The 27,487-nt window shown below is 43.6% G+C and overlaps 1 protein-coding gene across 12 annotated transcripts in view; it reads left to right on the top strand.

Moving 5' to 3' along the window:
• Positions 1-27,487, top strand: part of MAGI1 (membrane associated guanylate kinase, WW and PDZ domain containing 1) — a 1,125,105-nt gene that overhangs the window by 892,504 nt on the left and 205,114 nt on the right. For 8 of the 12 annotated variants that reach the window (XM_086939092.1, XM_086939090.1, XM_086939096.1 and 5 more), the window contains 2 exons: positions 4,183-4,265; positions 23,002-23,037. In XM_086939092.1, coding sequence (XP_086795218.1) covers positions 4,183-4,265; positions 23,002-23,037 — 119 coding nt within the window. The remainder of the gene's footprint in view (positions 1-4,182; positions 4,266-23,001; positions 23,038-27,487) is intronic. The other 4 variants (XM_086939094.1, XM_086939091.1, XM_086939093.1 and 1 more) reach the window with 1 other exon arrangement.

The following is a 27,487-nucleotide window of genomic DNA, read 5'->3' as shown; positions in this document are numbered from 1 at the left end:
AGCCATAGCCATCCCGGATGGCCACAAGTTCTCCTGCAGAGACCGCACCAACGGGATGGGAGGAGGAATAGCCATCGTCCACAAGTCTACCCTCCATGTCCACACCCTCACAGACGACTCCCTCCACTCCGCCGAACACCTTCACTTCCGGATCTACACCGAACCCCAACACCACCCTCAGAGGAACACTCATCTACAGAACCCCCGGACCCTCTTCAGCGACTCCGTCGCCGACCTCGCCAGCACCCAGGCACTCACTTCCACGGACTACATCCTCCTCTGAGACCTTAACTTCCATCTCGAGAACAACAACGACGCCAACTCCACCGCCCTGATCGGCAACCTTGCCAACCGCGGCCTCCGACAACTCGTCACCGAACCCACCCACGCAGCCGGCCACATGCTCGACCCCCTCTTCTCCACAAGCACCCACGTTGCCTTCAACAACACCACCGAACTCCACTGGACTGACCACCGGTGCCTCCACTTCACCTTCAAAAAACTAGCCACGCACCACGGCACCACCAGCTGCCTCGTCGTTGCTGGAGCAAAGTCACCGAGGACCAGCTAACCTCCACCCTCACCCAGAACCCACCTACTGACCCCACTGACAGACGCCGCCGCCCGAAACTTCAGACAGTGGATCGATGACTGCGCCAACACCCTTGCCCCGATCAAGAAACCCTACGTCAACCACCCCAGCAAGAAAGCCGCCTGGTTCACCGAAGAACTCCAGATCTCCAAACAGACATGCCGGAAGCTAGAGAAGAAATGGCTTCACGACCACGCACCAGACAGCCACGCAGCCCACAAAAACGCCATTCGCAGACATCACCACCTCATCAGAACAGCCAAGACATCATTCTTCAAAGCCAGACTGGACAACAACGCACACGACAGCAAACAACTGTTCAACATAGTGAAGGAACTCTCCAACCCCAGCGCCAACACCAACAAAATCCCACCCTCACAAGATCTGTGCGACTCACTGGCCACCTTCTTCCATCGCAAGAATGCCGACATCCATAACCGCTTCAACTCCCCACCCGCCCCGACCACTACAAACCACCCGAACGCTACCTGCACCAACCAGCTGACCACCTGGTCCCACGTCAACAAAGAAGAGACACGCAAGGTCATGAACTCCATCCGCTCAGGATCTCCAAAAGACCCCTGCCCACACCACGTTTTCAACAAACTGACACAACCATTGCACCCCAATTGCGGAAGATCATCAACATCTTCGACACAGCAACATTCCCGGAAAGCTGGAAGCACGCCGAAATCAACGCCCTCCTCAAGAAGCCCAAAGCGGACCCCAAAGACCTCAAAAACTTCCGGCCTATCTCCCTGCTCCCCTTCCCGGCGAAGGTCATCTGGAAAATCGCCAACATGCAGCTGACCCACCACCTCGAGGACAACACCATCCTAGATCCATCCCAGTCCGGATTCAGACGCAACCACAGCACCGAAACTGCCCTCATCGTCGCCACAGACGATATCAGACGCTAGTCAGACAACGCAAAACTTCAGCCCTCATCCTCCTGGACCTGTCAGCCGCCTTCGACATGGTCTGCCACCGCACACTAAGAACACGCCTCCAAGAAGCCGGTATCCAGAAGAAGGCCCTGGACTGGACCACGTCCTTCCTCTCCGGCAGAACCCAGAGAGTTCGCCACCTGCCCTTCCGTTCCGAAGCCACGGACATCATCTGTGGCATACACCAGGGCTCAGCCCGACCCTGTTTAACATCTACATGGCCCTCCTCGCACAAGTGGCCTGCCAACACGACCTGAACATCATCTCCTATGCCGACACCCAGCTCATCCTCTCCCTTACCAAGGACCCGCACTCTGCCAAACCCAACCTCCACGAGGGAATGAAGGCCGTCACTGAGTGGATGAGAAGCAGCCGCCTGAAACTGAACTCTGAACAGATGGAGGTCCTAATCCTAGGCCCCACCCCTCTGCGTGGCACAACTCCTGGTGGCCGACCACACTGGGAGCAGCACCGACACCCACTGACCACTCACGCAACCTAGGATTCATCCTTGACTCCTCCCTCTCCATGGCGAAGCAGGTCAACGCCGTCTCCTCCTCCTGCTACAACACCCTCCGCATGCTTCGCAGGATCTACAAGTGGATTCCGACCGAAACAAGAAGAACAGTGACCCAAGCCCTCGTCAGCAGCAGGCTGGACTACGGCAACGCACTCTACGCAGGAATTCCGGCCAAACCTCTGCGACGACTACAACGCATCCAGAACGCCTCTGCCCGATTGATCCTCAACATTCCCCACCGTAGCCACATCAACCCCCACCTCAGAGACATGCACTGGCTCCCCATCAACAAAAGGGATCACCTTCAAACTCCTCACCCACGCACACAAAGCACTCCACAACACCGGACCAGCCTACCTGAACGACAGACTCAACTTCTACACCCCGCTCGCCAGCTCCGCTCCCCCAGCCTCGCCCTCGCCACTGTGCCGCACATCCAACGAACGACCTCCAGCGGCAGATCCTTCTCCTTCCTCGACGCCAAGACCTGAAACACCCTCCCCACCCACCTACGACAGACCCAAGACCTGCTCACCTTCAGATGGTTCCTCAAGACCTGGCTCTTCGAGCAGTAGCGGCGCCAACCAACCCCCCCCCCGCCCCCCCTTAATCCCCCCGCGCCTTGAGACCCTCGCGGGTAAGTAGCGCGCTTTACAAGTTGGTTGGTTGATTGATCCTAACCATTTTCTGGTAGCACCACACTTTTTTTGCATTACTTCTTCTTTGCTTTACAGTAAAGTTACCCAGCAGCCTCTGTTTGAATAAGTCAAAATCTTTCTGCCACCAGACAGGGCTGCCCTCAGCACCTTGGCCTCCATTTAGATGCTGTCCTACCATCTGCCCAGCTCCAAACTCCCTCTGTGACTGCAGCCAAGTTGTCAAGGCGAGTCTTGGAAATGAATATGAGAAGCCCTCACTTGCTTAGTCCATCCAAAAGAGGTAGTGTTATGGTTGTCCTTTGCCAGTTGTTACTCTCTACCACTAGGTAGGTAATTCCTGCTGATTGAACAGTGAGTAACACACATTTTCTCTTCCTTGGCTCAGGGGCACTCTTCTGACCCAGGCTCATTAACTCTTCCATCCAAGGATGTATACTCAAGATCTGTAGATATGGAGTGGCAGAATGGCCTTTTAGGACAGTTTTGACTCGGCACAAAGTATATTTTTATTAAGCTAGTTTCCACTTGGGTATCAATTCTGATGTAACTGTTAAATGGGATTTTGTACAATAAATAACAACTTAAAAAAAAAAAATTGTAGCATTTTTCCAGACAGAGATAGGAAATAAGGATTGCATTTCCAGTGATCTCTTTTCAGGGAATGACTGCAACATTTTAACAGTGAAATAGCTTTTGGGTTTTATTTTAATGCCACAGCCCACTATCTCCAAATGTAGTGTGCCCTATTTTACAAAATTGGCACCCTGCCATGTAGGCTTACAAAGCACACTTTAGTTGTTTATAAATAGCTAAGGCACTTTTCTCTGCTGTGTGCCACTGCAATGTATTTGAACTGCAGGCCAGTCAGCAAACAGTGGCGTTACTGGCAGACATACCTTTATGCATTGAGGATCGTGTTAATACACACTGCAGCCCACGTGTGACTCTATAGGTACATTTTCAGCACCACCTACAATGGTCTTATAGGATAATTCAATAGACCAATTTGGTAAAACCAATTGTACCAATATTTTATGGTCCGAGCTCCCGCACTTTAGCACTGAAAATCAGTGTTACAGTACATGAGCCTTAGTACTAGCAAAGAGATAATCCAGAAAAAGGGTGGAAATCTGGGATGACTAAGCCGAAAGGGTGCATTTGCTACAATTACAATGATAGGAATGTCTATGTGATCGCTTCCATTCAAGGTGTGTTTTTCTTTTTTCCCCCTCCTCTCTACAGAGGAAGAGGTGTAGGCTTTTTTCAAAAGGTACACCTAAAGTAATATATTTTGGGGCTATAGGGAGACTGGCCCTTGCTGCTTCTGCTAAGTTTAGAAAGGTGGCATCCTAAAATACAAGCTAATGGAGATTTTTGTTTCAAATGGATTTGCATGTCTTGCTGCAAAAGTTGCCCTTGCTCACATTTTGTGACACTGACCTCACTTACATTTCTGGTTTGCAGCCACAACACCAAGACAACATCTTGGCTAGACCCCCGGTGCCTGAATAAACAGCAGAAGCCTCTGGAGGAATGTGAAGATGACGGTAAGAGGTCCCTATAGTGGTCATTCTAAATGCAAATACATCCAGGATCGTTTATGTAGAATGTGGTTTTATAACTTTATTATGGTTATACTGTGTGTTATTTGTTTTATACCTAGAGTATTGTGGGGGTGTGGCTATCTGTGGAAAATATGCGCAGTTTTTTGTATATGGTGATGCATATTTGAAGATTCAACACTTAACTATTCTCTTTAATATTTTGCATTGGGTTTACAATGACTTGCCATAAAATGATGTATCTAGATGTGTTTAAAATGTAAGCAACTCCAAATGCAATGCTAATGTAAGCCGCTAAGCAACGCACAATTTATTATTTTTTGCACACATTTCAAAGTGTTATCAACTTTGAAATGGATGCAGAATCTTTCCAATATGAAGAGCCTTTGCATTACATTTGATAGTTTCCAATTTAACTTAATATGGCACCAATGCCTCTCCTCTCCTGCGAACCTCCATTTCCCTCCCCCAAACTTAGGAAATTCTTCAATACACCTGTTACTATCCGAATTAATTGACATAAACAAAAAGAACCCAGACAGTCCTTTTGCTTGGAGTTAATTATGACACCATAAACACACATGGCAAAATCCATGTACAGAAACTTTTGCCTACAAGTAGTCCAAATGTCTTTCCAACTCGTGTGGTCTCTTACCAGTGCCTTCAGATATACTTTCAAACTAGCTTGAGGCCATCCATTGCAAATAGCTTTTCTACCCAAGTCAAGAGTGGCACGTTTTACTAAGGCTTTCTAATATCCCTCAATCTGATGTCAATTCGCAAAACACCCAGATAACTGTCATGAACCACAGTTCCAGTCGAAGATATTGAGTTGTGGATAAAAGGGCCTGCATCAAAAGTCGACCCATCCATGGTCCCCATAAATTAGTTGGGCAATGATTTTAGAATTATGAGCTTTTACCAGCAGGTAAATTGACAATCCTTCGTAGCATCAGTGGGATTTTTTCAGTCCATGAATTGTGGAATGTGCTAGGACTGTTTGGTTCTAATGAAACGATTACCTGCCATGCTTCATATCAATCACAAGACCCAAATGACAGTATTCAGAGACATGCCAAGGGCAATAACATTCCTCCAAAAAAGTTAGGTATGTAGCTTTCTACCCCAAAACATAACATTGGTCTTAGTAGGATATATTTTCAGATCATTGCAATAACAGTACCAGGCTGTTGCAAAAGAAAGAAAAAAAAACCAAATACTGCCGAAATCTTTTTAGCTCAGTCCAGGGCACTTGCATCAAGTCCCTGGCACCAGTACGAAATATCACAGGGAAGACCAAGCCCAATTCAAGTGCCCCAACTTTCTGCATAAATGCTTGGCTGGAACTGCTTCACTGTACCTCAAAGATATATTTGGTTCTTCCCTGGCAAAGGGATGCTTGAGATCAACCGCTTCACCGGCAAAGTTCAATTGTCTCTGCTCTGTTTTTCTTCTATGGCGCATTGAAGCCTCTTTGGAAAAAGCATTATGGAACTCTCATAGGATTCAACATGAAGCCATCTCTCAAATTGTGCACTGTTTTCCTGAATCCTTGCTGGTACTGTAGGGCTGAGACAGCACCTAGAGATGCCTCGGTGTCTATCAAGTTTGATACATTTTTGTATTTTTTTTATTATGGCCCTGTTAACAAGGGATGTTTGAAGAACAATATAGCCTTAAAGCCCAAAGTAGTGGGCTCTGCCTGCCATTAAAGGCCTGTTTCGGCTCAGGCCTTTAACAAGAGAGCGGACCTTTAAATCCTGGTAGAGCCTGCTACAGAGGGCTCTAAGACTATTAGACCATTCCACCCCAAGAGGGAAGAATGTTCTATTATGTTAAAGGCCTTACAGAGTCTGAGGGGATTAAAATCTCCTCGCACTCTGTGAGGCCTTTGTTCACCGCAACAGCTGTGAACAAACTTTAGAATGTTGATTCTCTGAGCTTCTACCAGCTATTAAAATCCCAGAGAGGACATTACCATGTTCTATTATCAGTGTAGCATATCATAATAGTATTAGCAGAAAAACACTGGCAACTGCTAGACCATAAGCTTAGGAAGTTAGTTATGAGAAGTTTGTAGAGTCGAATGTAAAAGAGCTACTATAAATTATATAAGTAGCTTGGCCTGACAGCATACAGTCTGATATTCCTTTCAAGATCTGAAGAACTATTGCTGCCAACTGGTAGTCTCTCCTGCTTAGTGGTTCTGATGCCTGCATATTGCAGAGGCTTTGAAGCATTTTAGTAATAACTCTATCAAATTTCTCAGAACACAAACATGCAGTTGACTACTTGATGTTCTACCTGTATGGTCTTGAGATGAATTAATGAAAACGTTACCTATAAAGCGCATGGTCGCTCAGACAAAGCATCCTGGTGCTATCTCAAAAAACAATCCTCCATTAACTGTTGCAAAATAAATCAATCAAGAAGTAAGAGTGTCATAAAGCGCTGGATTGCCGAGGCATCTTGGTGCTGGGGAGACAGATATGTGAGGTGGAACCCAGAAAAGTCAGATCATTACTAAGTGGGAAAGTGCCAGGTTTTCAATAAGCCCCGAAAATTTGACCAAACAGGTTGGGATCTAATGTACAGAGGCAGCTTGTTCCAGAGTTTGGAAGCTAGATAGGAGAGCCATCTACCTCCCATTTAGCCTTCTTGATTATCGGGACGTTGACCAGTGTCTGGTTGGCTGATGTTAGTAAGCGTCTAAGGGTGTACCATTGGAATAGTTTGCGATACACTCCATACAAGGTTTTATGGACTATACATAGTGCCTTGAATTCAATCCGCTCCTTGACTGGAGACCAGTGGAGGTTTCTAATGGCCCCCGATATATGATTGTATTTAGGGATGTTCAGTAGGGTTCGGGCTGCGGTGTTCTGCGGAGATTGTAATCTGGTTATCTGCCGTTCATCAACCCCTAGGTAAAGGGCATTGTCGTAGTCAATCTGGGCTAACACAGGGCTAACACAACAGTTTCCCTCAGTACCATTGGAAGAAACTGTAGAATCTTCCGCAGTATCTCAAATGCCAAGGTAACCTGGTTGATCTGCCCTGAGAAACTGAGCTATGTGTCCCAGACAACGCTCAGATTTCTCATTTTGGCCACTGGTGACTGACAGACTCCTGCCACTGCCGGCCACCCACCAGAGTTTCAAATGGGAGAACCAGTGCCGAACTCCATGGCCTCCATCTCCATGGCCTCCATCTCCTGAGTAATTATGTTCAGATAGTTAAGGTGGAACCTTGAGGTCAGGAGTGCAATAGCCACCGTTTTCCCTGTGGCTAAATGGAGAAAAATAAAAAAAACGTTTTAATGATTTAATCAGAGAAAAGCCCCAGCCTGCAACTGACCAGACTTGTGGGCTTAAGGACAAAACATTGTCAAATTTTACTCCCAGGTTTCTGGCAACCTCAACAGGTGATGGGCACACAATCAGGCCGCCACCTAATGGGGGATAGCAAATTATGCTTCTCATACAAGAGTATTTCTCTCTTGTCTGTGTTGCACTTAAGATGGTTACTTACCAACCATGTTATAATGTCGGTGAAACGATTCTAAAAATTGTGTTCAGACTCAAAGGAATTTTTGTCCAAAGACTAAATCAGTCGGGTGTCATCAGCATAGGAGGTAGAGATTCCAAAGGAGCTATTTAATGATATCAGAGGAGCCATGTAAACATTTAATAAAGAGGAGCTGAGTAAAGAGCCCTGCGGAACACCAAATGTTGTTAGAACAATGGAATGTTGGAAGCTCCATTGAAAACATTAGGGTGATCCGGGCTTCTAATGGCTGGTAGAAGCCCAGAGCTCCAACATTCCAATGTTTGACTTTGTTCACAGCTGTTTCTGTAAACGAATGACTCTAGGAGCCTGATGGGATTTAAACCCCCTCCGAGAAGCGTTTGGTTTTACTAATTAGAACATTCTGCCTTCTAGGTACAGAATGTCTGAATAGCCTTGGAGCCCTCCTCAGCGGCCTCTACCGGCTATTAAAGGCCTCCTCCCTTGTTTAACGACCAAGCCGACGCTAGAGAAGGCCTTTAATGGCTGGTAGAGACTGTAAGGCTATAATAATTTCTCTTCTGACGAGAATTGCCCTATAGACACCTTTCTGCAATGAAATGCTGCCAATAAATTCAGAAGGATATGGCCACTATCCAACGTCCTCTTTAGTGTATCAGAAACCTCCAGCAAGGTTGATTCCATAGAGTGGCTGAGCCTAAACCCAAATCGAAGATGGTGAAAAGCCTTAGCATTTTCCAAAGAAGTTGTTTGTAAAATCTTTGTTAGTGCGGGAAGTAGCAAGATGGGTCTAAAGTTGGCCAGAATCGAAAGATTGTTTCGTTTTTTTCAAATGAGGTTCAAGCACTGCCAGCTTAAAAGGAGCTGGAACTACTACCAGAGAGAGTGAGATATTTAATATGTGAGTAATGATCAGATTCACCATTTCAATAGCCCTATAGAATATGACAACCAGCCACCGATTGAGAGAATACCCAGATTTGCAAGAGAGAATAGCATGTTGCGATTGCAACAGTGAAAATGCTGTAAGTCTGCTAGAGAGGAGTTTGTGGACAGACTGCTTGTCCCATACCGTGATGATGACTCTGCTCAAGGCAATTCACATCAAACCCCTTTTAAATCGCTACGATCTTTTCTTCAAAGAAATTCGACAGCATGTCACAAAGGGATTGTGATGGACTACACACAGAAGCGGAGTCAGTCTGATTATCGGCTAGCCAGAGATCGCAAGTATGCCGGTATGAAGGGATCAACCAATGGTACCATTCCTGTACTTCCAGAACTCCCAAACTAATGAGGGGGGCATTTGTGTACATCACATGCAGAGTACCGCCAGCTAAGTGAGCAGGGCCAACTACTAATTGAAAAAGACACAGGACCATTAAAATCTCGCATAGACTGTATCTGGGTACCCAGGGTCAACAAAATGACAACTAAAATCACCTAACCAGGTGAAATTAGAATACGCAATAAATAGGGTGAGAACATCTCCCAAGGGGCTTAAGACACTATACGGGCAACAGATTAGAATGCCCACAAAGAGACAAGAATGACTAACTTTAATACAAAATCCCAGACTTTCAGCCACTCTTAGATTCTCCACCTCAAACAAGCAAAACTGGAAGGTGCTGTGAAAGATAATAGCAAACTCTCCACCATGGACCTCAGATATATCGTGTCTAAGAGTGGAGTAACCCAGAGGTAGCGCAGCAGCAATATTAGGATTAGACCACTCTTTAAGCCAGGACTCCGTAATAAACAGAAAATCAAGATATCGGTCATTCAAAAGATCAAACACTTCTTGGGAATGTTTGGGTAGGGAGCGTTTATTTATAAGCTTACCAGAGAGACCCCTTTGTCAGAGACCTCAGAGGTCGAAGCCATTCTATTTAAGCCAATTGCCGGTAAATACCTCCTTACAGTGCAATTAAAAGGGCCCTCAAATCGTGACCGATGAATGGCATCGCCACAGTGAGGCAACTTACCTAAAAGCTCTCTGTACAGTTCCACCACTAGTACAAAATCTATTTTGAGACCGCCAGGGGTGCTGGCCACGGAATGTACGCAGATGGTGCAGAAGGGCGTGCCTTTGGTGCAACAGCTGTACATCCGTGCCATGAGCCTGCTCATATCCCCAGTCTCCCTCTTTACCCCCTCCTCCTACATACAACTAGACCATCCACAAATGGCTGTACTGTGGTACAATACTCAGAAATGTAATGAGGACCTTGTTAGCAAAGGGCTGTTGATTAGTTCTCCATAAGGGTAGTGCAGTCTTGTCACCATCTTCCTTCACTTCACTGTCTGGGTTTCCATCTTTCAGCTGCAGCAATTGAGTCCCCACTCTTCCACATTAAGGAGAAGCTGTACCCACCTTCCATCTTGTGCCATGCGAAACCGGAAGACCCCAACACAGATCTCGGTGGCCTCCATATTTTCTTTCACCACACACCAAGTCCCACCACCATGCATCTGTCACACACTCGATGCACAATTATGCACTCAACACACATGGAATGTGAGCGCAAAGATTAAGGGAACTTTATATCAGAGGGGTCACTAGCCTACCCTCGACCAGACAGGTAGAAAAGGTCGGGTCACACATGATTTGTAATTTTCCTGAAGCATGGACAGTCCTGTAAGCCTGCTACTAGAAAAAGCTTTGTGCTCCCCTCCAGGTCACAGATCAGGATCAGGACCCAGTGGTTCCAGGGTCAGACTTGGGCCTCAGTGCACACACTAGATTAACAAGATGCCAGGATCGAAATAAAAATTCCAGACACCAGTTTCAAAGCAGTCAGGCACTCAGTGCAGGGGTACATGCCTGCCTATTCCCTAGCCTCGGACATTCCCATCCCAGCAATATGTGAAACGATTATGCCAGGAATCTACATTTTCGGGTCTGCAACAACCTACTTAATGTAAAGTCTAAACAAAAATTATTGTCTGACCCAAATAACGGTAAACAGTAAAGATGAGGAAAAATGGCCTAATTTCTGCTTCTTTCAGCAATTGTCTCTTAAGCCAAAGTATAGATCTCTAGATGTTGCTTTGGTGTAGGGCCTGAAGCACACAATGACTTCTTTGTGAGGGCTATCATGCTTTCAAAAAAGTCCTGAGCAGTGATTTTTGCCTGTGAATTTTATTGTTGTAAAATCTATAGATTAAAAACTAATTCAAGGTAAATTAGTGAGAAAAAGCATTATAGCTATAGGTTTTGAAGGTATCTGAAGTACCACACACATGCTATTGCTGAATCAAATAGTGAGGAATCCTCTTTTATAAAAGTCAGCATATTTGATAAGCATCAAAGAAGGCTTGATTCCCAGAGCGGGATCAAGTGAAGTCAAATGCAGTTGAATATTGCGTCGCTTCTGAGAAATGATCTCAGATGCATTTTAGCTATTTTTCTTTATTGTTGATCTATGTTATGCTATAAATGCTGAACCACCAATTGATCTTATGTTACTCATATTCCTACATCCTACCCTATGTTTGGATCCTACCTCATTTGTGATGCATACACTGCCATACTTTCTCTCAACCTTTGTATTTGTTTTGTTTGTGCAGTTTTCATTTAATTTATAAGTGTATTTTTTTCTTTTTAACATTGCCTTATTTCTTTTTGTTCTGGTCTTAAATTTTGATCATGGCCTTTTTTACTTTACTTGAGCCCTTACTGGTATCATTTAGGGTTTCCATTTACCGCCAGTCATTCAGAGACCTAATGGTAGACTGACTCAAGCTGCATAAAGATGGTTTTCATAGCAAAATTGTCATATGTCTTAAACATAACTCAGATATAGATTTAACAGCTAAACATGCTGATCAAGTGCTCCATTTCATCTGCAATCCAGAAGGGCGCAGTGTAGGCTGACAGTGTTTCGTGACACCTCTTCTTACCTTGAATATTAATTAGTAAAGATTTTCTTTTGTCAAAGAGGCTGAATCTACACTTCTACCTATCTGTGTGGGTCAAACGCCACGAAATAGAAAAGTCAGAATTAATTAATATTATTTTCACAGTTTGTCTGATCTGAAGCAAAACCCCAAAGTCAACCCCACATGCATATGTTTTCAAGCCTTGCTTTGTTTTTGGAAGAATATCAGTCTCTGGACTCGAGCTTTGTGTCAGCACCTTTGGGCTATTTCCAATGATGCAAGGGCTGATACAAAAGCCATAAATTGATGACCACTACAAAACAACCCTCCATGTCCAGCATCTCTGATTTGTTGCCACTGTATCATATATTACTGACGTGGACACCTTTGGAGCTAGCTGAGGTATTCATTTGAAAATGTAGATAAGATCTATGGAAAGATGGGTGAATGGGAGCTTGAACTGAACAGTTGGATGTAATATAGGAGGATTATAGCATATATTTGAATTACCGTGTGAGGATTTTAGCACATATTTGACTCAAAATGAAAATTCCCACTGTAGGAGCTTGTCAGGAACTGAAAAGCTGGCCTTCTTAGGCCTCATGTAAAGGGAGACTGAGTTCTTTAAATACTTTTGCGTTTTGTACATTGTCCTCTCCTGATAATAGGATCAAACAAAGCTTTGGCTAGGCATTGCAGTATGTTTCATACAATAGGTACACCTTTTTTGGTAATCGTATTCAGGTGCACTTTAAACAATAGTTTAAGGTGGAGATAAAACGTTGAATTGTTAATGATATGAGTATAAGAGCTCAACAGGAGCACAGACCATAGCCATATACATTTTGCAGTGCTAATCTTTTCTGGATTCACATGATTTTCATTATTCTGCTATCGAGAGATTGGGTCCAGAAAGAATTGTTCCTTCTTTCCTTTTTTTTGGGGGGGGGCGGGGGTCCACTGAGGAGGTGAGTTTAATCCTCTCCCCGATAACATCAGGTGTATGCCAACAATGCACCTGTGCATGGTCTATCTTTAGACTTTTTCTGCCGTTGGGTTTAGAAGCAATAATCCGCAGCACTGGTCAAAGACACCAAAGAACCTGAGGAAGGCACCAGAAAAGATAAATGTAGTTGATGACAGCACAAGACTGAGGAGAGATGGAAGTCTCCAAAGAAAATCCCTGAAAATACAGGAGTTTGTGGTGGGCTTTGAGATTTGGTTGAAGTACTAGTCTGTGGCTGAAAACACTTTGCATTTGTAAACTGAAGGGACAGAAAATACCCCTTCTAAATTCTGTCCTAAGAGCCATCATGATCTAGCAGAGAAGGGCAAACACAGTGTGCAATTTGTGCTTCCCAAGGATCAGCAGACAGAGTGGTTTAAAGCATCTCCTGAATTTGTACCAAGACTCCTTAGAGTAAGGGAGAAGCAAAGGTGGGTTCATTTTGCCATGGCACAGTCTAAACAGTCCCTTAAAGATATAGAGTGATGAAAAAATCATAGAAGATACTGAAGACTCAAGGAGACGCCAGGTGGGGGAGGCTTGTTTTAGACATCGAGGAAATGCAATTTTTTAAATGCAGGGAGAAGAGGCCCTAAATAAAACACGGAGGTAGAAGCGCCGAGAAAACATTTACCTAAGAGCCCACAAGATCGCAGTAGGGTTGAGATCCCAAAGCCCCCTCAACACCGAAGCCCAAGACAGCTGATAGGAAAACAAAAACTAAAGAACCTCATGGATTGAAGATGAAAATCTCTGCTAATGCAGACCTTCACACCTCAACTAAGAGGATTGAGGAAGATAAAAGAGCCTAAAATTAAGACGGTTCTGCTCTGAAAAAGAAAGAAGGATCCAACGGAAAGCCGAAATGGTACCTCATAGGACAGTCTGATTGCGAGAACTGAGATGAAACTGTTGGGGGTGATGGTATCATGTAAACCAGTCAGTCAATTGCAAGCACTAACATTACAAGACCCATACTTACAAATACGCATTGACAGGTAGCCATGAGGATAAGTCCACATGTTTTGCCTGCAGTTATATCCCATCTCCACTTTAATCAAATAGTACAGCTCGGCTGTCAGCCTTTTGCAGAAAGAGCCCTTAACAATTGAAGATATAAGGAGAGCATTAAAGTATTACAAGAAACAAGACCATGTACGAACAGAAGCAATTCTTTTTCTCATTTGCACCCGCAGGCATAGGGTTGCCATTTACAAAAGGAACCACTTCTGGGTGGATAATGCAGGCTAGCTAGACGGGTTGTCTCTGGAATAAAGACTAAGACCACACTCTGCTAGGAGAACGGGAACGACCATAGCCTTCGTAGCGAACAGGTCCATAAATGAGATTTGTATGGCAGCATGCTGTCAGTCCACAAATTCACAAAACATTTCTGTGTTGTCGTTCGAGTTACCAGAGAAGCTTTGGTTGGTTAGAAAATCTTCAGAAAGCTGCTCGCGAGCGTGCACTCCCTTCAACCCTCCCTCCTTAATGGAGTAAATACCACTACACAGTCAATCGACAGCATGGGAATCCAGAAAATTCACACTGCTAAATAAAAAGGTTACTTACTTTTATGAGTAGTTTTGCAGCTTGAAGACTTTTGGATACACATGTGATCCTCCCACCTCCCCTAGTGGAAGTGTGGGCCCAAAAGAGACAGAGATTATTATATATAATGTAAGATGCCTAGAGCAGAAATGGTCACCAACTGGGAAAAGAATCTGAAGATCGTAATTACAAAGTGGGGCACTGTGGGTGAACATCTGATGTTTTACGGGGAGAACTAAACCTACCGGATGACGCCCAAAATAAAAAGAAGAGAAAGGGCCAGTTCCTGGCCCAGCAGCTAGATTGGTAATGCAAGCCCCCACAGCCTTTTCATGCCTGCCTTCTTGTTCATTCAGTTCTGTATTCATTGCTGCACCAGTTTCAACCCACAGTCAGTCCAGGGGTGTGTTGCCACCGTGTCTGACGTTCCCATCAATATGTGAGGAATTGCTTTTTAGGAATGTGATATAGGACAGTGGGGACGGTGCCATCTTTTAATATAGTTTAATTTATGGTTTCTATAAATAGTGCTTATTCAGGAAATCCGTTTGCATTTGCATATTAGTTTAATGTAAGGAAAATGCTCGAGGCCATTAATTCTGAACTTGCGTATCATATTTGCCTGCACTAATTAATAAATCTGCTGCTAATTTTTCTCATTAGCCCAGCCTGACATTCTGTTAAAACATTTGAATGTCTTCAATTTTTAAAAAAAAATAAGAAATGCATGCTAATTGGTAAGTACTGACTTACCTTTCAGGGGTTTACTTGATCTGAGTGGGTAACAATTTGGCTCCAGAGGACACGCGTTAGACAATAGAACTAGGTTATTGAAGTTTGTGTATGCTATAATTTCACATTGAAGAATGTTACAGTATGGCTCTATCGGGTGCATCGAAAAAGAAAGTAAGAAAACAAATTTAGATTTACCTTTGTCAAGTGCTCTTTTGGCTTTCCTAATCCAGGGTGAGAATACAGTAGACAAATTAGCAGTGGGACTCTTTACCTGGTTGCCCAATATGGTTCAATGTTTGTTATGTTTGCCTAACAAAGTGTGTACTTCGATCATTTACAAGATTATTGTACATATTGTGTCTGGTGTACACAGTTATCCCTTATGCTAGTGCTTGTTTTTTGCATCTAAATATTATAAAATTTGGCATCCGCTTCTGGGCTTTTGAATTGGAAACATCAGGGAAGACGCATTGGCAAAGCCAATTTATCTTAAGTATTCAGCGAGTAATGTGATCGGCTTTGCCAGTGCGCAAGCAGCTATATTAAAAGTATAGAAAGCAATAAAATATAGCTTTGTATACTTTCAGGATGACTGCCGTGTTGTGTGGAAAAACGGGCGGTCTTGTGTTTTGTTGCGATGCTACACCACAATATGGCCATCTTGGAAGTGTAGAGATCAATGTTTTCATTACTTTCTACACTTTAACCTGGCCAGATGTTTGTATTGGATTTGCCATTCCCATTTGGAGGTTTTAAAAGCTTATAACCCTACTGCTGTTAGTGACACAAAGGTGGTAGGCACTGTTGGAATTGCCAAGGGCAGCAAAAAGACTTCCTGACATGGGGTACGCCACGGAGGAACATAGGGAATATCCAAGACATCAGTAAAGCCACCATCCAGCACCTGGTGTGCCGTCGAGTAGTATCGGAGGGGGGCTGGAGGGGGGGGGGGGGAGTGAGGAAACAGGTGTATGGGGTGGTGAGTTAAAGTAAAGAGAGGAAGTGTGCTCTGAAAACAGACATGCACTCCAATGCAGTGCTGCACAATAAATGGCCTGAAAAAAACACACAAGTAAATATCTGATTTCAGCAGTGAAAGGCTACACGCTTGCAATTCAAAAGCAAGGGCAAACGTGATATGGTTCAGGTAGTGCGTACTTTGAGCTGGAAGTTGCATATCGGTCCTACCGGCACCCTTTTTTAGGGACCGTAACTTATTTTTTAGCAGGCCAGGTCCAAAGTGTGTCATAATTTTTCCAATCTCCACATGTGAGTGTTTCCATTTCAGAAGCATGCACTTTGAGATGGCTCCATGTTATCCACTGATCAACGACTGAGACAACTGAAGGTTTGTGAATTTCCAATGTCTTTGGGACTTTCCAGTTTAAAGAGTATTTGGGTGTCATCTGTATAGTTATAGCATGTGAGCTGAAATTAATTGATGATTGCCAGTACTGACTTCATGTAGCTGTTGAAAAGCATTGGTGAGATGATAGAGCTTTTAGGGACCCATTCTTTTGTGAAGTACGGTTCGGAGGAGAAAGGTGGAGAATGGATGGCATTTGTTCTGTTTTGAATTTAGGATGTGATCCAGTCGAGGGCAGTCCCCTCTATGCCGGTTTCGTAGAGTCTTTGGATTAGAGTGTCATTGTCAACTGTGTCAAAGGCAGCGGAGAGGCCCATTAGAATTAGTGCAACAAGTAACAACCCTGTTGCGGTCTACTGTGTTTTTAAGGTCATCCCAGATGGCAATGATGGCGGAATCTGGGCTTCTTCCTGGATGGAATCCTGTTTGGAAGTTAGAAAGTATTGAGTTATCTTAAATGAACTGTGACATCTGGGCTGATTCTGTTCTTTCTATCAGTTTGACCCGACAATCACAGACCAATTAAAAATGGACTGCTCCTGGGCAAACAGGTCTTGGCTAGTTTTTTTAAATAATGGGCATATGTGTGCCTTTTTTTTGTAGGTCTTATCGAAAGATTACAGTGGTTAAGGACTTTTTGATGATGATTCTTACTGGTGTGGCAACAGAGGTAGAAGAATGTTCTTGAATATTTTTGATGGACAGGGGTCAGAAGGGCTGTGGGCAGGCCTGCTTGCTTTGACCAGATCCATTAAATCACTTTGTGATATTTGCTTGACGAAATGGAGAGGCTGGGTTAGCCTACGCTTGGAGGGTATTTTGGAAATGGGTTGGTGCTGGTGGTTTTTCTTTTGCTTTATATAGGAGTCTAACATGTCTAATCTGGTTGTGTAATGATTTGCCAGTTTGTCCGTGGATTCTTTAGTAATGGGATGAGTTTAAGTTTAGGAAATTCTGTCAGAATGTTGTAAAGTTCTCTATTTGCACATTTAGCATTTTTAATTTTGTCTGATTAGTACCTTTTTAAAGCTTTTTGAGAACTCACTTTCTGTAAGTGAAGTTTGTGTTGATTGCCCTTTGTTTTGAGTCGTGTGTTGTAGTTTTCTAACTTTCTGTTTTAGTTCTGTATTTCTCTTAAAGTGCCTGTTTACTTGTGTCTATTTTGTTGTTCTGAGTGTTATTAGGCTATCAAAAACTTCCTGTAGCCATTTGTGTAGGTTTTTAATGGAATTTATTGTGTCTAGATATGTGGATGTTAGTTGTGTTTCTAAGTATTCAATATTGAGTTTGTTCCACGGTGGATAGGTGGATGCATGTAATGTGGTGTTAAATATGTTGCTCTGTGGTGTTTTATGTTAGAACAAATTGTGGTCTAACCATGTAACTGGAGTAATCGTTTGAAAGGTAACTAGGTCTGGATTTGCAAAAATGACATCTAGGATGTGTCCAGTGATGTCTTTGTGTTTTGGGGACGAACTGATGTAGGTTCAGTGTTTTAAGGCAAGTGAAGTTGGTTTTTGGATGAGGCATATTGAGTTTGTCAAACCAAATGATGAGGTCACCCAGAATGCATAGGTTGGATTGTAGTGATATCAGGTTTGAAACTGCGTCTTGAAATGTCTGGTAATGTTGCATTGCTAGGTGGACATCTGTAAGGAGAAGTTACCGGAAGGTGGCTAGTGTAGGGTTGCATCGAGTGAAGAGGGCCTCACAATCTTGTATGGAAACGTCGTCGGCTTTAGTGAGATTTATTTTTCGCTTGAATATAATCGCTAGTCCACCACCTCTTTTGCTTATACGATTTTGTGTGATCGTTTGATAGCCTAGAAGAACGGATTCATGCAACACTGGAACCATGTCATCTCCCAACCATTATTCCGTTATGAAAAGTAAGTCCGGTTGTGTAAGTGAGTAGGTCATAGATTTTTGCTTGTTTTTAGAGAGTGGTCAAGCATTTATTAGTGGGCAGTTTAGAGATTGGGTTTTGGTGATGGTGTGACCTTGTTTTGTAGCAGAGTGAACAGTATTTTATAATTTGCAGCAGGTGTCTCATTAGTGCTGGTATTTGCTTTATGAGGATGGCAATCGTGTTGTTTTTTTATATATCGTATTCTTCGTCCAGTGGACTTAGAAGACATTTTGATGAGTCTGCGTGTGTAGACGGTGTTTGATAGTGAGTTGGTGAGCTGTGTTGTTTTTGTAGAGTAGCCTTGATATAAATATATATATATATATATATATATATATATATATATATATATATATATATATATATATATATATATATATATATATATATATATATATATATATATATATATATATATATCCATCAACAAGATGCCCTTTTTCGAAGCAGCCTCACACAGGAAGGTAAGTTCATAGCGCTTTTATTTCATGACGGATACAGCACTCATTCAGGAACAGAGATTCCAGGAAATAAGTTGAAGTCCAAATGCCCTACGCGTTTCGTGCGCCTTCCGCACTTCCTCATGGGCTGGATACACAAGGACAGCCAGAGAAGCCCAGTTACATACATCCGTGACTCCTCCCAAGTGGGCGTGGCAGAGGACTGCCTTCTGGTCTTCGTAGTACTGGTCTAGTGTAATTCCAGTGAATGTTTGTCCATGGCCGCTACATCTCATCAAAGCCTCAGTGGGTTGGTAGCGCTGACCTGAAATGGGGGCTGCACTTTTAAACCTGCCATGAGCGTGACTTCTTGCTCCATAAACCCCGTGTAGTTTAACACGTAGATTGGACCGTGGTACACCACGGCGGGGCTGCTTCCACGACCGGACAAGCAGTGTTCAAATCCATCAACAAGATGCCCTTTTTCGAAGCAGCCTCACACAGGAAGGTAAGTTCATAGCGCTTTGATTTTAGCCCCCATTTCAGGTCGGCGCTACCAACCCACTGAGGTTATCAAGGGAATATTGAAAATTTTCTATGAGCATACATTTCTTGTAGGAGCAGAATGTGATTTTATAGTAAATGATTACATTTCAATAATTACTGTTTCAGATAATATGCTGACATGTGTGATCTTGTAAAGATTATTATGCTAGGCCCACAGTGAAAAGGCTCTAAAGAACAAAGGCACAGTGTCCTTCCAGAGTATTAGAACTATATCTGACAGATAGTAAAACGTTCCTTGTATTAAAATGTTTGGCGAGAAGTTTTGTATCCAGAATTTATTTTGAAATGCAAGCCAATGTTCACAATGGAAATGAGAACAACTAAATACATTTTCTTTTTTTGTGTAATTTTGTCTAATTTGTGGTCGTGATCAGAAATATCCATACAGGATTGTTCAAACCATGCTTGACTTTAGAGATTCATTCTTAAAAATAGGTTTTTGCAGGACATGCATAGCCATCCTCCCCCTTATGAGATTTCCGCCATTACTTAATTTGGTTACACGTAATCGGCACCAGCACTCCTTTTCTGGGTACAGGAAGAAATAGGAGGAAGAGAACGATAGGGAAAATGTAACAAAGGGAGAACGCTGTGATGAAATACTGCAGCAGTGCAATAAAGAAAGGGTAAGATGTTGAGAAAAACGAGGTATAAGGTGGAAGCAAGACAAGACCGAATTGGTTTTCAGCAACCCTGGAATTCATCAGTGCCAGTGGCACACTCTAAAGAAAAGTTTGAGCCCCCGAACCTATTTCTATATAACATACCATGTATTTGTAAAGCACACGTTCACCCAGAATGGTATCCTGGTGGTGAAGAACCGATGTTTATTGTTACCAAACTCAGCGATACTCATTTTGTCGACCTCAGAAGTATAAAAGGCTGAGAGGACCCGCTGGGATTTTAACTTGTGATCATGAGGTCAAACACAAGCCCCTACAGTGGATGCATTAGTCCACTAAGCCACCAGACCCTGCCGATGTATCTCTCTATTTGTTTTACAAATTCAACACTGATCACTCACTTTTTAATACTAGTAATACAAGTCTGCCTAGTAATCGCGTTTCGGCCAGATGTGTAGCCAGGTATAGCATGTGACAGTGTAGATGATTAAGGATGATGAATGCAGTTCAGTCACTATCCTGGGCAACTCTCCATCTGTGAAAGTTGCAGGTATGCACATACTGTTTGCTGGTGATTTCTTGTATTCATGAACAAAAATTGGGACAGTAGTACTGGAGCTAATGCTAGTAGGGGGTGGGTATTTGTGCATCACAGGTTGAATGTGCTCTCTTTGCAGAAGGGTACAGAGTCGTCACCACCTGTTCTACTTTGAACAGAATGCCCAGGTAAAACCACATCACAATGTGGAAGTTTTCTCAAAGAGTAAATAGTAATGAGCTCAACAGAACTCTCAATTCTCATCTGTAGAACTTCAAGCAAAGCTAAGACATTGCACTGTTTGGGATGCATTCAGAATTGGCTGGATTTAAGAGGGGGGTGATGAGAAGGCTAGAATTACTCAATCTTCCTGGTATCTCAATAGAATAAGGAATAGCTTGTGGGACCTAGAATCACTGTGTTCATCGCAGGCTTTGCCAGATTGTGGGAAGGTTTTCTAATGCGATTTGCCACTTCCTCTGATTGAGTGCTGAATATGAGTGTAGGGGAGCACAGCAGGTCAGTTGCGTGTGTTGCAGATAGGGTAAGGTCACGAAGTGTCTTGGTTGAGCCACCTCTAGTCCTTGGGCTCTGCGGTTTTACGTTGGTATATTTATTTCTGCACCTGGTAAATCCAGACTTTGTACGGCACACTTGGTAATCCCAGGCACTGGAACACTGGGCTATGTAGAATCTGACAGAGTGGTATCCACGAAGAGACTGCTCCTCCTGGCTCTTACCAGGCCTCCTTATGAAAAACATGTTGTGTTAACTTTGTTTAGCACAGTTCTTCCTTAACATTTTGAAATGGCTATAAATGTTCAGACAAGGACAAAACGTCTGAGGTGAACATGATAGTGGCCACATAAACTAAAGCTAAAATTCACATCAAACACACGGTTCCGTAGAACATTAGAGTATGGGCTGGAAGACTAGGTAAGAGCAGGGTGTGACATACCTATATATCCACCCAGATATCCAACAATTGCTTCTTCAGTATGGGCATGACTACAGAATGTGTTGAAGGTTGCACAGTGAGTGTTTGTTCTCCAGCAGTTCCTACCTGTGTAAAGGTCATTTGACATAAAATAAAATTGGATATCCTATAGGAAGCATGTAGGATTTTAAAGTCCATGAACTTCAGTCTTGCTTCCGGAAAGTGTTTTATCATGCTGGGGGTTGACCAAGCACCCTCATAGGCTTTCTTTCGGGATGCTTTCTTTCTCCTTGGACACAAGTCCATGTATCAAAATGACGGGCCAACCAGCCAGCTTTGTCCTTACTCCAAGTTTTTAAAAAGTCGTGTACCCTTGAGGATTGTAAACTTGTACTTTAGTAACTTTTACTCATAGGGACTTCTACAAGAGCATCTAATTGTGTGAGAAAGCTATAAGGAATTATGATTTTTAAATCATGGAAGGATTAGATGTTCCCTTCTTGAATTAAATCCGGAACATTGTGCGTTCCTTGAGAAAGCTGTGTGAGCCTTAAAACTGGCAGTTCAATCAATCAGAGTACTGGCAAAGCGCACTACTTACCCATGAGGGTCTCAAGGCGCGGAGGGGAGGGGGTGCTGCTATTGCTCGAAGAGCAATTCCGTTTATTTTCCACCAACAAGGAGAAAACAATGGGGGAACTGAGAGCACCCTTGTCTAATGGTCCTCAATTTGAATAGGACTGATAAAAAAAGAACATTTGGAATAAATAAAAAATTGATAAACGCATGGTGGGGGGAAAAATATATCCATTTGACCTTATTGATAAAATTGGAATCAATTCCTGGCCTCTCCATTACCCTGAGTCCTATAGAACTTGATCAGATGCTTCTACTCTAGCTTTAATGGCATAAACTTAAACCTTTACTACAGTTGAAAAGTGTGCTCTCTGATTCAGTGATTGAAAACGTTGAAGTAAGCTATGTTGTATCAATTTAATAAAATCTGCAAATCATGTTAATATGTGAATTAAAAAAAATCCAGAAAATTGCACAGGGCAGTTCTCTCCTCTGAAAAGATAATTTATTGCAGGGCCCCTCATCACCTCACTTAATAGCTAACCTATTTCAGTAATTCATAGTAGGATCAAGCTATTAACTATGCCAAATGTGAATTTCAAATGTTCATTATAGTCTACATTTCTGTAACTGGAGCTAGAATGCCAAAGTATAAGACATATAGGAAAATATTCTCTTTTTCTACTTCTCATGCAGTCATTCAAAAAAGACCTTGACAGCAAGGACCTGATTGCAGAAGTGCTAATGTATCTACAATTAGGCGAATTGACTTGTCGCACATAACTTTGTTTCCTGTATTAAACCAGCTGTTTATTATCCTTGTAAAAGTGTGAATTTTCAGGCAGGAAGGACTCTGTTCACCACTCTTTTTCATCTGGTGAATTCTATTATATACGGATAAACTGATGGCCTTTTGGTACACACTAAATATGTTATTTACTATGACACGATCTGTGTAAATTTGGCTATGCCTTTTGCTCGAAGGAGTGTCTTGCTTGGTGCCGGTGTCTGAATTTTTCTTTTAATCTTTTCTATCTCGTTTACTGCTCTTGCCTTGGAGAAGAAGGGGTACACACCGAGGAACTGGACAGTGAACTAGGTAATTCACAGATGTAACCTTTGATATCTGTCTGAAGAATGACCACAATGTATTGGGTGTTTGTGTGATGTGCTGATTGCATTCCGAACTTCATTCAGCGGGATACTTCACCATGCAGGCATATGAGATACATGTGTGGCATGCCCTTCAATATGTATTTAGGTCCCATGGAGGACCAGTTTCAAAGGCACCCATAATTCATATTTTCTAAGCTTTATGGAGGCCCATGGTGCATGTTCTTATTTCTTGAAACTGAATGCTTGATTGGTATGGTAGTTATCTTATACGATGAAAAGATTTTACATAAGTTGCCATTGTCAATTGGGTGTATTAAACAATTTTACTTGGAGTAAGTAGGGGCAAGTGAACCTTAAAGGAAACTAGTAAAAAGGAGCTAGTGAATCGTTTATAATTTGTGCAGATGTACATGCAAATGTTTTTGATGTCTGGTGGGTCAGTCATCTAATCCACACTGAAGGGTCTGTTTGACCTTGTGGTTCTAAGTTCAAGTAGCAGCAGGACCTTTTAGCACCACATTCCACAGTCAAAAGAATCCCATTAAGTTTGGAAACCACATTTTTCTTATCGGCACAAGTTAATATGCATGCCAATGGTAGAACAATTTGCAAAGTAGAATGGTATATGGTTGTAGGAAACAAAGTCGTGAAGTATGTTTATGCTTAAGAAGGTAGAACGATAAATGTGAGTAGTAGTACTGAAAAGAAGAGTAGTGCCACCAAGCAAAGTCGTTTGAGGCTGTGAGATGAGACGATGTGAATGACCAGTGTTGAATGACTGGTGTTGAATGATCGGCGTTGAATGACCATGGAATATATATACGCTAAAATGCGCCAAAACAAATACGTTTGAGTTAATGTGTGAAGTAAGGAGTGTATTATTAATTAGTATTCTAAATGGAACATTTCTGGGCTAAAAAGCACATTTGAAGAGTTACTGGAAGGAGTTGTTAAGCTTAACTTTGTTGCCAGGAAGTGGCAAATTTAACACCCAACCCCTCTTCTTCGAAGTTTGGTAGAACTTACGTACTCAAGAAAAGTAGAGAAGACTTGTGAAGTGTTAATTATTGTGGTGAGTTGGCATTTTACTGTAGATTTTATTAGAACTTTTACCTGGGATTGTAGACAGAAAATGTCTGTTTAGAAATTTTGTATTTATTATTTTTTTTTAATTAGGTGCTTGGTTTTTCAGAGTGAAGTGGCACAAAGCAGTTGAAAGTCTCTTTATTATATTTAACAGCCTTCCATTGAGCGACAGGTGGCAAAGCCTTTACAAATTAAACAGATGTTTTACGGAACCCTGAAGGAAATGAGCAAGATCTGTGAGGAAGTGAATGTAGTAGTGAGGGGTCCGATTTTGTTAGATATCAAAAAGGACATGTAATCTTCAGATAATTGCCTTCTAATATGAGGTGGCTAACTATGGTACAGTGACATGTTAATTTGGTGATAGACGAGAAGCAAGTAACCCTGATATTAGCCTGTGACCCTGAAATTAAAAGACCCTGGAATATTTCCCAGGATACAGCTTAAACATTCGAGGTAGAAGCTAGTGGTCAATCATATTGCAGAGCATCCACAACAGTGTATTTTTGGTACATGTAACCAGGCCGTCAATAACCACCACCTAATGTAATGTATCCTTCAGATAGATTATTGAGCAGGATTTGACACACATAGACTCCCCCCTGTAATTCATATTGCAAATAGTTGAGATGTAGGGTTTATCTGGCATGTTTTGAATTATTTGCAATATCATTGATGTAATAGTCTAAAGAACTGCCACTGCTCTGTAGTTTTACTGGATCACTTCTTGCTCTAATCTCTTAGCAAGAGTTTAGACATTTGTTTAAAATAATTGTTCTAAAGAACATTGTTTAATTAGACGTTTGAGAGAATGTTTCAAGAGTTCATTAACTGAAAGATCATTTCAGAAAATACAAGTGATGTGTTTAATTAATACATGATTTTAATCTTTTGTTAAATATTGCATTTTCCTTTGATTAGTCACCTGTGCATTTGTTAGTTACTTTCAGCTTCTATTTTTGTTACCTTTTGAGTTAAGGTTCTAGCTCACTTCAGTTGTTTGAGTATGATGGAGACCATCAGTAGTTATTGATTTTAAACTTGAAGAGTCCATAATTGATTATCCTGCATTTAGGGCTGGTTCAAAGAGTATAGCATGTGTCATCAGAGTTTTAAATGATGCTACAATGATTAATAGTGTGATAGTTCAGTTCTGTAGTAGGGGATCTCTGTGTATAGTCATAATCTAGTGAATAGTCCCGCCCATGTGCGTGGACCCCGGAGCAATCAAAAATAATCTCTTAAGGTGTCGAAAAAATGCAGAACTGCACAGACACTTAAGAGAGAATTAAAGACCGATAATGCAGCCTATAAAACCAGGCTACACTGTCCAGTACTTCAACTAGAAATTCCACCAAAAATCCACAAACAGCAAAGTCTGTTCAGATTTCCCTTGCCTCAGCAGCAAAACCCCTCTGGAATGATAGAGAGGAAGACCTGAACAGAAAAGCCCCATAGGCTGCCATTATGCGGCTCAGAACAGGATACTGTGCCTTTGCGAGAACTTTCCAGAACTTCACAGTATCCCAGAATGCACTGCAGGTCCCTTTTACTTTCAGTTCTTTTTTCCGGCTCCTGCAAGCAGGACCCTGGAGCATTGAGTTCTCCCTTTTCAAGGGTTTACTGGTGATATTTCACTTTTGTTTCAAGTTGAGTACTTTGGTGCCTTTCTTCTGGTTTATTGCACCCTTTTGATGTCAAATATGCCTGCATTATTTGACAAATGTCCGGAGTGCTCCAGAAAGAAGACCAAATCAGATCCCCATGAAGTGTGTATCCTCTGCCTTCCCTCTTCCCATGTCCCAGAGGAGTGTGTGATTTGTCAGGGCTTCTCTGGCCGGACCCTGAAGGACAGAAAGAAGATCAGGCTTCAGGGCCTTGAGGAAAGAAGGCTGAAGGCGCAAGGTGGGTCTGGAGGGGCTTCCTCTGCCCGTGCAGAGGCCTCTGGGGGGCTCCCCAGGGGCAGGAAGACAAGCAAGCGTCCCCATTCTCCATCTGGGTCGATTGCACCGACTACGGCGTCGAGAGGGATGACTACAGTCTGTTCCCCGTTGTCTGGGGCGAAGCAACGTCGAAGGAACTGAACAGACCGCCGTCAAAGTCTCCTGTGACGATTTCGTCGTCGTCATCGTCGAGTGATCGACGTCGAAAGGCCCGGCGTCTGCGCTCGCCGTCAGCGAAAAGGAGAAGATCGTCATCGAGGGGATCCTTGTCGACGAAGAGAAGATCGCCGTCGAGGCGCAGGAGGTCGCCGCCGAGGCGCAGGAGGTCGCCGTCGAGGCGGACAAGGTCGTCGTCTAAGCAGACAAGGTCGCCGTTGAGGCGAAGGCACTCGCCGTCGAGGGAGAGATGGTTGACGCCGAGGAAAAGACGCTCGCAGTCGAGGGACCGACGCTCGCCGTCCGGTCGCCGTTCTTCGACGCCGAAGAGACGTGGAAGGAGGTCTGGCACCATGGGAGGTTTGTTTCCCAGGCTGGAAAGGAAGGCGGATCACCGGGTTCGATGTACTCCTTGGTGCATACCCCGTCACAGAGGCCGTTTACACCCCCGCCTCCATTACCGAGGGGGCTCCCTCCGAGGGCCCCTACTCCTCCTCCTCTACCATCACTTCCGCAGCCTATACCTCGACCTCAGCTGCCAGCACACAAGCCACCTCCGGTCCCTCCGAGGTCGGTCTCACTTCCCTGACTTCCGACCCCTCCCAAGGGGACCCCTAAGCTGAAGCCCCGTCCAAACCAAAGTAACCCGCTCCGGTGGAACCGGCGGATCGACCGAAGCCAAGGAAGTCACGATCACGCTCCGGATGGAGAGGGAGATCGAGGACTCGACGTAGATCCTCCACCAGGTCAAGACGTCGTCCTAGGAGGCGTGGATCCAGGTCCCGCACAAACTCCTCCAGGACCTATTCACCGACCTTGTCGAAATCCCCAGGGACGAGGGTGTCTCCGGTGGACGACATCAGCACGTTCCAGGATGTTCTCCTGAGGGGGGCTGCAAAATTGGGAATCACGGTGACGGCTCCAACAGCCACGACGTCCGTGATATTTGAGACTCTTCACAAGAAGCATTTGTCTCGCCCTCTACTGCCACTAGTGCCTGGTTTGGTAGAGCCTGCGGAGGAGCTGTTACTCACGCCAGCGGTGGTGAAGGCCGCTTCCTCCCGACTTCTGAAGAAGTACAGGGCCCCGGATTTGGACCCGGCTTTTCTGCGGATAGATCCGATGCCTGACTCGGTTATAGTGAAGGCTGCCAGGAAATTACATTCTACCTCCCCGTCCTCAACCGTGCCGCCCGATAAGGAGAGCCGATGGATCGACTCAGCTGGTAGGAAGGCTTGTGGGACTGCA

This window comes from Lissotriton vulgaris, chromosome 9 (assembly GCF_964263255.1).
Source record: "Lissotriton vulgaris chromosome 9, aLisVul1.2, whole genome shotgun sequence".
In the NCBI taxonomy this organism is placed as follows: Eukaryota; Metazoa; Chordata; class Amphibia; order Caudata; family Salamandridae; genus Lissotriton; species Lissotriton vulgaris.
Note: the sequence above shows the minus strand (reverse complement) of the source record. Positions and strands in the feature narration are given on the sequence as shown.